A 14,506-nucleotide genomic window follows, 5' to 3' on the forward strand; every position below is an offset into this window, starting at 1 on the left:
TCCTCACACTTGAAATGAGATTGAACTGCTCTTCAGGTGAATGGCCACATAAATTCTTTGCTTTTGAGCGAACTGTTCCTTTAATACGCTCAATGTGCAGACTGCAGAGGAGGGAGGTGTGTATGTGTGTGTCGGACAGGGGGGAGTGTCAGTGAATGAAGGGATAAACGGAGTTTGTTTTGGATGGGGGACAGCCTGGGGAAGCGCAGCAGAGTGAGTAGAGGCCGTGAGAGAGTCAGCGGACAGTAAACGAGCCGCAACTGGACGGAACCACGACGGAACCATGGTGAGTGCGCGGAAAACGGACTCAATTTATGCAATTAGAAATGACAGGGTTTAGTTGATGTATACTAATTAAGGTTGTTGTAAAAGTGACAGATTAACAGTTAAAGATTTAACTCAGTTGAATACCTACAATTCTCAATTATCCGATCACGGGGCAAAGCTTCGTGTTTTTGCGCATCTTGATGTGGGTAGAAAATAACCGTTTTCAAATATTATCTCAAAAGTTACTCTCTAGTTTCTATTGGCAGGCATTAACGAGTGTAATAAGAATGTAGGGCTCCTAATCCAAAAACTGTATTGAATCCATAATTACGCAACGGGGGCGCATTAATAACGTGGGAAAATAGTTCAAAATAATGTTGCAAGGTAATTCTTGAAAAATCTCTCAGAGCCGATGAAGCGTGGTTCTCTCACCGTCCCTTTTCCAGTGGACACATATTTTTACATGAGGAAACGCTTTTTGGCACAACACCGGTGGAGAGAGACACTGTGCGTCTTTGTGCGCGGCGGCGCGGCAGCTCCTCTGCGGTCTGGACTGTTGATCCCTGGGGGGACGCGGACAAACAGTCCGGTCGGAGGAAATTCCTCCGTCTCTGGTTTCTTGGGCACTCTCTGTTCGGGGGGTCCGACGAACAAAACTTAATGTGGCACAACTCTCTGAAGAGATAGTATTCTTTTCAATGGAGTTGACTTCAAATGTATTATCTATTATTTAATACAGGCATATTTTAATGTCGATATCTATCTCTGACACAGCTCGGTGCAGCGGTTTAGTAGAGTCGTGATGGAGCTTCAATGATGGTACCATCTCACCGTATCAACACTGTGAGACTCCAAATTTCAGAGAGTGGAGCGTGAAGCTTTTCATGTCCATTCCTGCGGATCAAGACTGTTGATCCGACATGGGAATGTGGATTTAAGGCATACCAGCGAAGACTATGGCAGCCCAATCTGACCAAAACTACACTAATCCTCAAAAAGTACATAATGATGGAGATATTTTTCATTCATCTCAGCATTAGCAAGGCAAGTAAAGCAAGGCAATCCATACTCCTTGAGTAGATTTTCAGATTAGGTAATTATTTTAAGGCTGTGGTGACATAATAGAGTTTAGTCTTATACTGTGCATCAGATAATCAGTATCATACATACTGTACATCAGCCTACTGTAGCTTTACCAGAAAATGGGCATTACCACAGAGCAAACCTGTTTCAGCAAACAACGCTGAAGTTAGCGTCTGATTCGCAGACTCCAAGTTGTTTAACCTAATGGAGAAAAGAGTTTTCATTGTTTTTTGTATCTCAAGACCACATTGGACCAGGTCCTGATCAAGACCCAATTATACTTATCACATCTTGACTAGGTTATCACAGAGAGATTTGAGACTTTTAAAACAGTTTCAGATTTCTGAAACCATTTTTTTTTTTGTGAGAATACAAAAAAAAAAGGATTTTCTGCAAGAAGGTGCCTCATTTTGTTCTGGGTTTGGCATCTTCTCCAGTTTGATTTTACCACAGGGCTTACATTTTTCCTGCTGTTAACAACAGTGTCAAGGGTCACATTTTAATATGAGGATACAAATGAAACTTTACAGAAAGTAAAGTTTCTGCTTTTTGAATCCTGCTAAAGTAAAAGCTGGAAAATATATATCCAGGCAAAATGAACTTAGAGCAACAAGAGGAAAACTACTCCTCACAGAAAAAGGCCCTGCTTGAAACACCATAACTCTCGTTTTTATTGTAATATTAACCACTGTGTTCATGTGAACGTGTCATTTGACTAAGACGACTCAGTTTAGTATTTATTTTGCGTTAGTTACCAACCTTTTGGAGGAAAGAGATAAATCATAGGTACTATGAGATAATTTATGTGGATGATAACATATTCTGTTTACGATGATTGATTTGATTGAAACCCTCCAGAGGCTTTTAAAAGCAGATCTTTCTCTGATGAAACAACTCGTGGATTATTAAAACTTTGGAGCCCCAAACGAGTGTCAATTTGTTTTCTTAGTCTCTCCAGTCAAAGTGGTTTGACACAACTGGTTCAATCTTAAGTTGATCGCAGCATTTAGTAAGGATATATTAAATACTGATATCAAGATAAGTCTTTGGAGCTATTAGATAAATAACTGGGAATACCTGTGTTGAAGTTACCTTGATTTCATGCATACCTTTATTATTTCAGACACCTTGTTTTTTTAATTTCACAAATGATGAGTCCTAACAAGGAGCCCTTAGCTCACAGTATTAAACTAATGTATGTTATATCTATATCTATCTCTAGGCTTCTTCTGTAGAAGCCTGTTGATAAATTAGGCTTGTAAATCAGGCTTATAAAAGGACATCTAACACTTAAAAAGTTAATGGCTAATAAACTACACAGACAAGGAGCACTTGGCACAGTTCAGCAGTTTGCATAGAGCAGAAAAGTGAGCCATGCTGATTCAGTGTTTCCTCTAAGTGAATGATAAAGAAAATTAATTCAATAAAATGACTTGATACATGGTTGATCTACTTTTATTTGAAAAAATATCCAAACAGCACCCAGTCGTTGGTGACTTGGCTTATTCTTGGTCAAAAAAAAAATCTTATTTCAACACTGGCCAAGGAAAGTTCCACTAAAGGTTGTTATCTATGAATTTCTACCATGTAGAACACATACAATGAAGTAAAATCTGCTATTTTCCCTCTCAGATTTACTTTCAGCTCTGTCCCCACGCTCTCTGGGTCCTCCTGCTCCTCTGCATCCCTGCAGCACACACAGCAAAATGCCCCCGGCAGTGTGTGTGTGACCAGATCCAGCTCACTGTGACCTGCGTCAACAAGAACCTGACTGAAGTTCCTCCCACTTTGGACGAGGTTTCTGCTCCACACACAGTCCCAACATGAGTTTAATGTGATCAACTCCCACTTTGTTTCAAGCTAACATGTTAAACCCCTTCTCTACAGATCACTGTGAAATTAGATCTTCGAGGGAATGACATTCAGGAACTTCCCACCGGTGCCTTCAAACACACTCCCTACCTGACGCACCTGTCGCTGCAGCGATGTAACATCCGCAGGGTGAAGGAGGGCGCTTTCAGAGGCCTCGGTCGCCTGGTCTTTCTGAACCTAGCCAACAACAACATTGACATCCTCTACCAGGTCCTCACACACATCCAGATCTACAACTTATCTTTAACTTCATTAGCTAGAATCCATTTGAATGTGCCTCCTTGTTTAAACACATCACAAGCAGTCCCCTAAACTTGAAGCTTTTTGTCTTGTTTGTCTGCTCTGAGTCCAGGAGTCATTTGACGGTCTGTCCTCACTGAAGCAGCTCATGATCGATCGTAATCGCGTGGAGGAGATCCAACCTGGTGCTTTCTCTCAGCTTGGCTTCCTCAACCTGCTCTCCCTAACACACAACCAGCTAGTCTACATCCCCAACATGGCCTTCCAGGTAAACACACACAAACCTTTCACACAGTACTTCAAACTGTAAAGATGCTGTAGGTGGAACATGAATCAAACAGTCAACATTTGTCCTCTCAGGGCTTGCAGAACATTAAATGGCTTCGTCTTAGCCACAACTCTCTGAACTACTTGGACACTGAGGCCTTTGCTGGTCTCTTCACACTCAACCGACTCAGTCTGGACCACAATGAGCTGCAGTTCTTCCCCACAGAGACCATGACCAGGTGGGTTTATGTCATCATTCAGGTGTTGGAAACATAGTTTTACTGTCTTTTAGCTACACAGCCCCTTTTCCTACATGGGAAACACATGTAAGATCATCTTTTCATGTTATTGACAACAGATAACTTCTATTTGAGACACTGAACAAAAAAGACCAAGAGTCAACAGTCATGATCATAGGTCTCGATGGTAATCCCTATTCCAGGGATCTGTTCACCAATATGGTCAGAGATTGTTGAGGGTTTTCCTCACAGCTTAAATAAAAACCTCAAAAAAGGAGGTGTATACTTAAGATGCATTTGTTATAGAAAAATACATTTAGAAACTGTGGATATATCTCAAAGTCCAAACAGGGGCTGAAACAGAGGGGTGACTGGTCCTAGAAACAAATGATCAGCCACTCCAAGTGTCACACCAAAATCCTGAACTATGATTGGCCACTTGCCCCATTAGAGATTGGATTTAAGATGAACAATTTGTGCTGTGTTGCAACAGGCAGCTAGCAGCTGTCTGTATATAAATGTGTCACTTTTCCCTTTGCACGTCAAACTGTTACTCGGAACATACATCTTCGTTTTTAGTCCTTTAAGGATTGATCCAAAAATACTTATATGTTGTCCCTCTTAGTTGTTACTTTAAAGTAAAAATATATATACGTGAATATAACATCTTATGTTGTTAATATTTAAAGTATATATTAGGGCTATTTCACTTCACGATTATCATGAACAAAAATAAGTATGATGACAATATTATTGTGATATTTATTGAAAACTTGGGACAAAAAAACAACAGCAACATATCAGTCAGATGAATCTTCACGTTTTTTGTTCATCTCTTTTTTGGCAAAATACTCTGAACACCAGCATAAGGAGGTGAAGAGAGAATCTGTGACCAGACTGTAAGCTGATTAGGGTGCCATCAGAATCCAGCTATGCTCAACATTGTGTGGTCTAATCAAGTTAGTTTAATTTAATTTATTACAATTCAAACGCCTGATCAGTTAAAAAGTTACAGAAACAATTATTTGCAGTTTCAGTGTACAAAATGGTCTAACATTTGGACCATAAAACTTGTTACACTAAAAGATGGTTGTTGGGTAATTGTTGGCTTATCTAACGGCTGTTTAGTGTCTGGTTGTTAAGTTTTATAGACATCTGATTTGAAATCTTTAACACAGTAATATTAGAGAGATAAACCTTATCCTTTTTCACTTCTTTCTCTTGATATCCAGACTGCCTGAAGTTACCCGTCTGGATCTGAGCTACAACCCAATGACCTACCTCGGAGAAGATGTGGTAATCATGGCTAAGCTGACCCACCTCTTCCTGGACCACATGTCCCTACAGGATCTGGCCCACACAGCTGTATCCAAATCGCCCAACCTCATCCACCTGGACATGAGCTTCAACCAGCTGCGTGTCATCCAGCCCTTCTCTGAAGGTACACCCAATCTAGCACGCCTCAGCCTGGCTGGTAACCCCATCAACTGCAACTGCTACCTGCGTCCCCTCAGGTACATCAGACCTTTGTGGATTTGGAAATGATGCTGACATCCTGGCCACGTTGCTTTTTTGCTATCGACAAAAAAGTTCTGATATTTTCTTTCATTGACCACACTTTAGGGAGTGGGCGATCCGTAGCAAAGTCAAGCTGATAGGGACGTGTGGAGGTCCGGCACACCTCTCAGGAGACAACTTGGAGGCTGTTCACCCTCCTGAGCTGCGTTGTCAGAGCCAGGAGGCCATGCTGAAGGCAGAGTTTGAGGAGGCAACCAGGAACGCACCTCCTCCTACTCAGGAGCCAGAGAACAAGGTCAAGTGTCCTGCCAACTGTGTCTGCGAGGTAAGTGGGGCGTATGATGTGTGGGGACATTTTCTTTTCTTGTGTACTTACACTGATTCTTGACTATTTTTCTCAGTAAAATTTAACAGAAAAATTAAGTTGTGGTAAAACATAGCAACGTCTTAAAAACTAGCTACATCTCACCTTCCTGTCTCCAGGCTGAGACACACCATTCCTCATGTGAGAACCGCGGTCACAGCAAAGTTCCTCGAGGTTTCTCCCCCACCACTCGTCTCCTCGATCTGCGTGGAAACCACTTCCACTACATCCCCAGCAACAGCTTCCCCGGGGTCACCCAGGTTGTTTCTCTACATCTGCAGCGCTGCAAGATTGTGGAGGTGGAGGGCGGGGCTTTCAACGGAATGAAGGGACTGATTTACCTTTACCTGTCGGAGAATGACCTCACGTCCCTCAGCCCTGATGCCTTCAAAGGTTGAATTAATAATGCTTAAAATACCTCTGTGGTAATATTCTGACTTGTTTTCAAATGCTGTCATTTAATTTCAATAATCTTTATCCACAGGCTTAACTCAGCTGACTTACCTCCACCTGGAGAAGAACCGGCTCACCAGTTTCCCCAGAGGAGCCTTCAAACTGGTGCCCAGTCTGCTGGCACTTCACCTGGAGAACAACACCATCACTAAGCTGGAGGCCGACATTTTGACCGGAGCAGAGGGTCTCAGAGCACTCTACCTCACTGGTAACGCTATTGATCATGTATCACCAAGATCTCTACACCTGGCCAGGGATCTCGATACACTTCACCTGAGTGGAAACAAGCTGCAGGAGGTGCCCACTGAGGCGCTGAGCACGCTGGGAAACCTCAGAGACCTGAGACTGTCTGGGAATTCTGTTCGCTGGGTGGGGCCAAATGCTTTCCGACCAGTGGCGGGGTCACTGAAGGAGCTGTATCTGGATAACATGGGACTGGAGAAGGTGAGCGGACACCCACCCACCTTATACCCTCATTCTCTCTGAGCTGGTCATTAAGTGTTAGAAAGTTTAATGACTCCTTTCACAGAGGGTTTTTAAAATTTCTCTGGTATCTTATTGCCTTCTTCAGATGTCACAGAACTCCCTGACAGGTCTTGGTCCAGGCTTGAGGAGTCTGTTCCTGGAGGGCAATCAGCTGGAGGAGGTGCCTAACCTCCAGCCTTTCACTTCCCTGGAAGTCATCAACCTGGCTGATAACCCTCTGATGTGTGACTGCCCTCTGCTGCCACTGCGCCTGTAAGTGCCATTAGAGCTTCAGGGTTGTCTTGGCTCTGTAAAGCAGTAAAAAGGATCTTAAATGTTAGAAACCTATTATCCAGGGTCACATGCATTTTTAACAGGATTATTCTCTGCCTACAGTGTTTTTGATTACTTTTAAAGTGAACTTCCACCAGTTTCCAACCATGATCTTATCCATCTGTATAGGGCTGGTGGCATGCTTGCAGTTATTGCCTGTTCTCTTGGCAGAGCTGTTGTTCTGCAAGCTTCAAATGCAGTCATTTAAAGTTGTTGTGTTGACCACAGGAGCTACCATCTGGATTTGTAGTCTTAGCTTACATTGCAAACCAGCAACAGAACTACACTACAAACAGTATAGACAGCCCATAACATATGAGTGCAGAGTATGAGGATACATTTGTAGTTGATGGCTGGATTAGGTACTAATCTGAATTTAGTCTAAACCATAGACTGTATAGAATAGGTCTAAACATGCTTTCACAATGTGGAGTGAGGCTTTTTGCTCCCAATGCATTGTGGTACATGTAGGCACAGCCAGCACAGCTCTTTCTGAGGGAGAACATAGCTTTTCATGGTCTGTGAATCTCACAGAGGGATTATGATGATTTAAGTAATGGCAGGTAGCATCAGCAATGACTTGACATCTGAGAAAATGTGGGTGGCCCAACTTTTGTAGAATCTAGAGAGCATTAAATACTCAGAAGTTTTCAAAGTTTTTTTTGTGTGTGATTGAATTAACAAAGCTGAACTTTTATTTTATATTTATTACATGTAAAGTTAAATATTTCACGCCTTTTTGTTTTCATTTTGATGATTTTGGCTTAAAGCTCCCGAAAATCAGAAAACCAGTATATCATTTCATCAGAATTTTTGGGTCGGGTGTCTTTCATCTTCCTCCTTACAAATATCTCACACATTCTGAATGGGGTTCAGATCGATGAGTTGTCAAGCCCATCAAGCACAATACCACCATGGTCAACAAACTATTTGGCAGTAGTTTTGGCAATGTGGGCAGGTGCCAAGTCCTGCTGGAAAAGGAAATCAGCATTTCCATAAAGCTTGCAAATGGAGGCATGAAGTACTCCGAAATGTCCTGATAGAAGCTGCGTTGGCTTTGGACTAGGTAAAACACAGTTGCCCAACTCCAGCAGATGACAGACTCCAGACTATTGGACCTTGATTTCCATGTGAAATGAAGTTGATCTAAAAAGAGGACTTCAGACTACGAGCAACAGTTCAGTTCTTTTTCTCCTTGGCCCAGGTGAAATGCCTCTGACGTTGTCTCTGGTTCAGGAGTGGTTTGTTATCAGGAATACAACAGTTGTAGGCTTCAGTGCGTGGTGGCTCTTGATGCACTGACACCAGCTTCAGTCCACTCCTTGTGAAGCCCTCAGAAGTTCTTAAATCATATTTTCTTGACAATCCTCTTAGGCTGCGCTCACACCTGCTGCTTGTGGACCTTCCATTTAACTTTCCCTCGGTATGCTTCAATACTGCAAACTTGTTGAAAATATTAAACTTTTCACTATATAACACTTTTGGAGCTGCAGCTGCATATTAGCTGCATATTCTATTTGTTGACACAATGTCTCAATATATATTGATCTTTGGTCTTCATGTAGGTGGATGGAGAAAGTCAACCTGAGGGTACGAGCCACATGTGCTAATCCCCCTGAGCTGAAGGGCCGCAGGGTCAAGGATGTCCACGTCTTCAAAGCCTGTCCGGGGGGTGAGGCTCTCCCCTCAGCCCCCATCGTCACCCCTAAACCTGCAAAGGCACCCAAAGCAACCAAACCCAAACCAATGCACCTGAATGGCATCCGGCAGGTCAAGATGATGAAGGCCAAATCCAAGACTCGTAAGATTCCCAACACAAAACTGGCTGCAGCCAAGGAAACCACCAAGAGACGCAGCATGGCGTGAACCTGCTGCCCTTGATTCTGTAGTTTTAAGAAACTGGCGGATGGATTCACCTCTGAAACTGTAATCTTTACAGACTTTGAACGCTGTAGCTGCTAACGCTACTTCACAGCTATTGCCAGATAGATTTACTGCCATCTGTTTTATCAATAATGATAAAAAGGTAACTTTTTATTCATCTTAGAGGTCTACAATGAGTAAACATGCTGTCACCAGCACCGCACTGCTTCAGAACCAAAGTCAATGATACATATTTGTAGCTCGTGAAGCTCCTGAGCAGCTCTGTTGGGCTTTGTAGCATCTGAGAAGAGAATAAAGAAAATGTTATTAACTTTAGTTACTTGTCTAAAAATGCTGCCGTCTTTGGCTTAATGCTACATATGTAACCACTAGAACAGCAGGATGTTTGTGAAGAAACCATGAGTCGACATTCATGACAGAAAGTTGAGGAACAGTATTTTCTTTAATGAGAGATTACATATTTACAAATGAAAACATATCTGGACATGAACAAAGAAAAATAAAACCTTACAACAAACTGGGTCTGCTACAATAATTCAGAATGATCAAACTATACAAACAGGTTTGATGTTGAATTCAAAATGACAAGTCATGTTAAACAACCAGACAATTTTTAAGTCACTGAAGTCACTGTGTAGGTGTTTGTTAGCATGAGGTAGTTTAAAAAGTGACTGATCAGGACCTTGTGGGCTGTTTACAATCATTCAAAGTCCTGGAATAGAAAATATTAAAAGTTAGAAGTTTGATACTTTTTATGGCAAGTGATATTACAAGTTACAGATTCTCACAATGAGCTGAGTTGCACTGCTTTCTAATCTTTACAGCTAGTCTCAGTTTCAGAATTATGTTTCCTACTAATGTGTCTGTATCATGCAAACATCCTTACACATGCTCACCTCTTGCTCACTCACCTAAACCAAACCAGGTATCTACCACTTGAAGTTTTGGGTACTTGCAATCTCCTGCAATGAGGTCAAGTGAAAGAGCAAGTCTGGAAATGTAAGGACCTTAGTGTCTGGAAAGTGTCAGATCATGTGTGAAAGAGGCTTCACTTGTAGTTCGTACTCATAGTGAAATTCCCGCTCTGGATACACATTGCTTATCAGAGGCAAAGTGGTTTAGAGAAAACATTTGAGCATGACATCCAGCATTACTGTTCTCGCTGTAATTTCATCACATAAACTAGTCTCACTGTTTGTTGTTAACTCTTGCACACACACGTCATAGCTGCAATAAAAAGAAAGTGGTTTGAATATTTGAGTCTAAAAAATAAGGGATCTGCACTTGCTCTTCGCACTTGTTGCTAGATCAACAAGGACTGAAATCTGTAGGATGCTAACTTTAAACCTTGAACACTGGCACTGGCTTTAGATACATATGGTGTACCTATCTCTTGACTTTCGTCTTCCTCCTTTTGTATCTTTTTTGCCACTTTGGCCTTTTTTTGTCCATCAGATACTCAGATTTCTTCACTCTTGCACTTTTCTCTACAGTTGTCTTTATTCTTTAAGCAGACCTCTGACCTCTACATCTCACCCCTCCATGTCTGAAGCCCCGCCCATCATGTTCTGCTCCATATCGCTGTCCAAAATGTCCTCTACAGTAATACCATCTCCCTGAACTCCCTCCTCTTCTTCTGCCTCTTGATTCATCCCTATTCCAACACTTCTTTTGTCTCTGCTCCCCTCTTTGCTCATCCCACTGTTAGAGCTCTCTTCCAGTGAGCAGAGCTGTCCTCTTTCTGCGGTTTCATCCACTTTCTTTTTCGAGCAGCTCGGCCCTGAAGCCCTGTGTTGTTCTGACTCGCTCGGCTCCCCTGCGTCCTCATTTTTAATCACCCTCAGAGAGACTCGGGGATCAGCTTCGGGGGCCTCCATCTCCACCTCAACTTCCTCAATTTTTACGTGCACTGCAAAGACTACAAACAAAGCATCAAGTCAGCATTTCTCCTCAAATTCTCTCTCAGAAAAGTTGAATGCATGTACGAGTTTGTCCACTCACTCTCCTGCTCCTCTGGCTCAGTCTTGGGCTGGATGAGAGGTACTTTTGGAGGAAGACACAGCTCTGAAGGACTGCTGGTGACAGTGGCCTCAGGCTGCACACAGTGCTCCTGGGCAGTATCATCAGCAGGTTGTTCCTGAGAGAGCCTTTTCTTTGCATTCCTCCTTTCTACAGAAGGAAGGACAAAGAAGTGAAAGATAGTTTTTTGACCTTACGATCTGAGAATAGTTTCTGTTGCTTGACACAAAACTTACTCCTCTTCTTGAACACAAGGGGTTTGGGTTTCTTGATTTGTTGTTCAAATGAACTCACTGGAAGACAGAAAGACATTCGTTAGATCCAAACTCAGTCCACATTTAAATCCCTGCTGCAAACCATCAAAACAAAGTGACTCCTTTAAAAGAACAAGGGGGATGCAGCTATTAATAAATATACTCACCGAGTCCAGGAGGAGGTTGCAGCTGGTAGCCCATGAAGTCACACCAGCCGACGGGGTAGATGTCTGGGGACTGGTAGTCGATCCACTGGTCAAAGTCGCTCTCCCAGCCGTCGAAGTGGATAAGCAGCAGGCGGCCCACGAAGCGCTTCACAGTGGCCACGCACACCAGGCGCGGCTCCATCAGGTCCACTGCTTCCAGCTTCATGTTTGGGGAGAAACTGTGACCTGGGTAGTCCTAAAAACAAAGACCAACCCCAGGGTCATTTACTGTTTGATATATAATGTTACTACCTCTTACGCTTATCTGAAAAACAGTCTTTAGTTTGATAAAACGCAGTTGATAATGCCTGATGATGAGGTGTCTGTTGTCAGGTATTCCTGAACAGCATTAGTGCCTGTTTCCCTGGTAATACCAAGCGGCAACCTCCAGTCTATTTTCTATTCTATTTAAACTTTATTTAACCAGATGAGACCCATTGAGATCAAGACCTCATTTACAAGGGCGACCTGGCCAAGAAGTCAGTGGCACACGTCAAAATAAATAGCACAACTCAACAGCATGGAGCATATATACTGACAGTATGTAGAAGCAATCAATAATTTGAAAGTGCAACTTATTTGCAAATAAAGTGCAATTTGCGATCACAAAAACAGCATTTAAAAACACAGGCACTGTTCTGTGGTCTGTCTTTCATTTAAGATGGAGCCAAACGCATCAAGTGAGATAAGATCTGATAAATTCAAATCCTTCTGGAGCATATTCCAAGCAGTAGGAGCAGCAAAACTATGGTCTCAAACGATAACGCCCATGTGGAAGTGTTATAAACTGCAATTAATCGAGTATCCGCTTGAGGCTGGCTGCAGAAACACCGGAAACCACATACACACCAATTCAAAAAAGACGATCTTTGCAGCATTAATAAACATGTTGACAGCCTGGTTCAAAAAACGGTTTGACTCTACGTAGCTAATCCCTCTATCGGCACAGACTGTATGGGGGATGAATTTTTTTTAATGCGACGGTTCAGAAGATATTAAGATTACAAGTTTTTAAAACAGCTCTCAGGAACAGATGATGGACGTCACGGATACTACGTCCATATTTTACACAGTCTATGGGTAATACCTGAGGGTCTGACTACTACCTGAAAGAGCCCGTCCTTCGGGGCTCCAATTCAATATGAATGTTGCTCACCAGCCAGGTAAATAGAAAAGTTATGAGGAAGAGGAAGATCACATGCATTTGTTTAGCATAGTGGTTAAGTTGTGCGCCCCATGTACAGAGGCTACAGTTCTCAAGATAGGGTTCAATTCCAACCTGTAGCCCCTTACCTGCGTGTATATTTCCAAGAGTTAGTCTTGTAAAGAAGGGTGGTCTTATAATCAGGGTGGTCCTATATTAGGGCCAATACAGTATTTAAGAATGGTAAACAAACAATTAGTAATCTGGAGTTTATTCACATCCCTCAGCCAATCAGAATTAAGTATTCACCTAAACCATGGTATAATTAAAATGAGTGATCATTACATGTATTTGTTGCTACAGAGGGCACAATCTGAAATTCAACACCTGGTTTGGACTTCTTGAACTGTTTAACTTACAACATTAAACAGTCTCTTAGGTGCAGCTTGAGCTCCAGCCTCCTTCAGGTATTGGTCCCAGGTGAAGGTCCTGGGGTCGTGACCTGCCAACAAAGAGGACATGAGAAGTGTTTTTAGTTACTGTCTGTCCCATGTGTTACTCCTCTGTGGATTCTTTCACTTAGCCTTTTAAGATCAGGATGGTGAATAGAGCTGGAATCATCAGAGAATGGATGTGTTTGGAGAAAAAGAGTGAGCTGAAGCAAAGACAGAAATAGGAGCATGTTGATGTTTACCTGAAGGTACTGAGAGGGGAATGTTGTTCTTCTCACAGAAGCCCACAGGGAGGAGGGCGTGCGATGAGGCATGGTAGCAAAACCAGTCAGAGCCGTTGTTGGAAATTGTGCCATCGATACCCACCATCAGGTAGCCGTCTAACAACACCTGGAGGGAGTCAGAGAGAAACAGAGATGGAAGGAGGGAGAATTTGATTTTAGTTAATGTTTTCAGTCCAGTCTATTTGTAGAGTTAACACATTTAAACTCAAGCAACAAACGGTTGAACATGTTTGGATTTCCCTGACGTCATTGAATGCATCAGAAATGTTTGGTCTTGCCTCTATTCACACAAGTATGTTTACAATTTAGAAGTTGAAGTTTTTCCAGCAAAATAACCAAACCATTAACTGCAATCAGCCTTCAAATCTTCAGGTTTATGTCACTGAGTGGTAAGCCAGCTGACTTAATGATATACAATGAAACTGAGACCCACTGGAAAAGAAGAATGGTCGCTTCTCAGCTTAAAAAAAGAACACTAGTGAGTTTTCTAAAGAGATATGTCCTCTTGGTAATCTGATTAATCAAGAAATTACAACCTTTATTTTGTTGTATGTCGCTCTTGATGCGAACAACCTGAATGATTCTATTTGTTAAACTAGGGTAAAAAACACATCATGAATATGCTCTTCTCCTATGGTCTGAACACATTTTAACTCGTCCTCAGACAGACCAAACAGCTGACTTACCTTGTGCACAGTGGCCACAGAGATGCTTCCCAGATTTAGGGGATCGATGGCCTCCAGCTTCATTCCCTCCTCGTAGTAACATCCGTCCATGTAGACAAACCTGGGCTGCAGAACGCACAGAGAGTTGGAAGAGAGCAGGGTTATGATGGTGCAGCAATGAACATGAATGTGGAAATCATTGAGGGGTATCAGTACCTCAATAGAAAAAAGTCTGTAGTATTTTGGGACACCAAACTGTTCACCTTTTAGCAGACAGAGGATCTTTTATTTCCTACTCGAATGTACTGCATAACATCAAAGCACTTCCCCAATAACTTAGCTGTCTTTCTGACAGACTTACAGAAAGGTTCCCTGCAGAGGTAAACCTTTAATTAAGGTAAAAGCTGTTATCTTAAAGCGTTACACAAACCTGTTGTAGCTGTCTTTCATAGCCACCAGACAAAAACATTGTCTCTACTCACCCAACACAAGAGTTT

At 42.3% G+C, this 14,506-nt stretch overlaps 2 protein-coding genes across 3 annotated transcripts in view; one reads left to right on the forward strand and one right to left on the reverse strand.

The window, feature by feature from the left end:
- On the forward strand, positions 1-9,502 carry chadlb (chondroadherin-like b). Its single transcript, XM_034707638.1, has 11 exons — positions 1-286; positions 2,983-3,147; positions 3,238-3,432; positions 3,575-3,730; positions 3,823-3,968; positions 5,201-5,482; positions 5,592-5,811; positions 5,970-6,243; positions 6,335-6,747; positions 6,875-7,041; positions 8,667-9,502. Exons 1-11 carry the CDS (start codon positions 284-286, stop codon positions 8,965-8,967), a joined length of 2,322 nt encoding a protein of 773 aa, XP_034563529.1. The 5' UTR covers positions 1-283; the 3' UTR covers positions 8,968-9,502.
- Positions 9,404-14,506, reverse strand: part of l3mbtl2 (L3MBTL histone methyl-lysine binding protein 2) — a 20,698-nt gene continuing 15,595 nt past the window's right edge. For both annotated transcript variants that reach the window (XM_034707636.1, XM_034707637.1), the window contains 7 exons: positions 14,031-14,135; positions 13,303-13,450; positions 13,028-13,110; positions 11,426-11,660; positions 11,241-11,297; positions 10,987-11,154; positions 9,404-10,903 (listed from right to left, as the gene is read on the reverse strand). In XM_034707636.1, the coding sequence (XP_034563527.1) occupies positions 10,518-10,903; positions 10,987-11,154; positions 11,241-11,297; positions 11,426-11,660; positions 13,028-13,110; positions 13,303-13,450; positions 14,031-14,135 (1,182 nt within the window). In that variant the 3' untranslated portion in view covers positions 9,404-10,517. The remainder of the gene's footprint in view (positions 10,904-10,986; positions 11,155-11,240; positions 11,298-11,425; positions 11,661-13,027; positions 13,111-13,302; positions 13,451-14,030; positions 14,136-14,506) is intronic.

This window comes from Notolabrus celidotus, chromosome 18 (assembly GCF_009762535.1).
Source record: "Notolabrus celidotus isolate fNotCel1 chromosome 18, fNotCel1.pri, whole genome shotgun sequence".
Classification (NCBI taxonomy): domain Eukaryota; kingdom Metazoa; phylum Chordata; class Actinopteri; order Labriformes; family Labridae; genus Notolabrus; species Notolabrus celidotus.

Coding starts and splice junctions, on each gene's coding strand:
- chadlb (XM_034707638.1), top strand. Junction 5,812..5,969: donor CTGCCAACTGTGTCTGCGAG/GTAAGTGGGGCG, acceptor TCCTGTCTCCAG/GCTGAGACACACCATTCCTC. Junction 7,042..8,666: donor CCTCTGCTGCCACTGCGCCT/GTAAGTGCCATT, acceptor GTCTTCATGTAG/GTGGATGGAGAAAGTCAACC.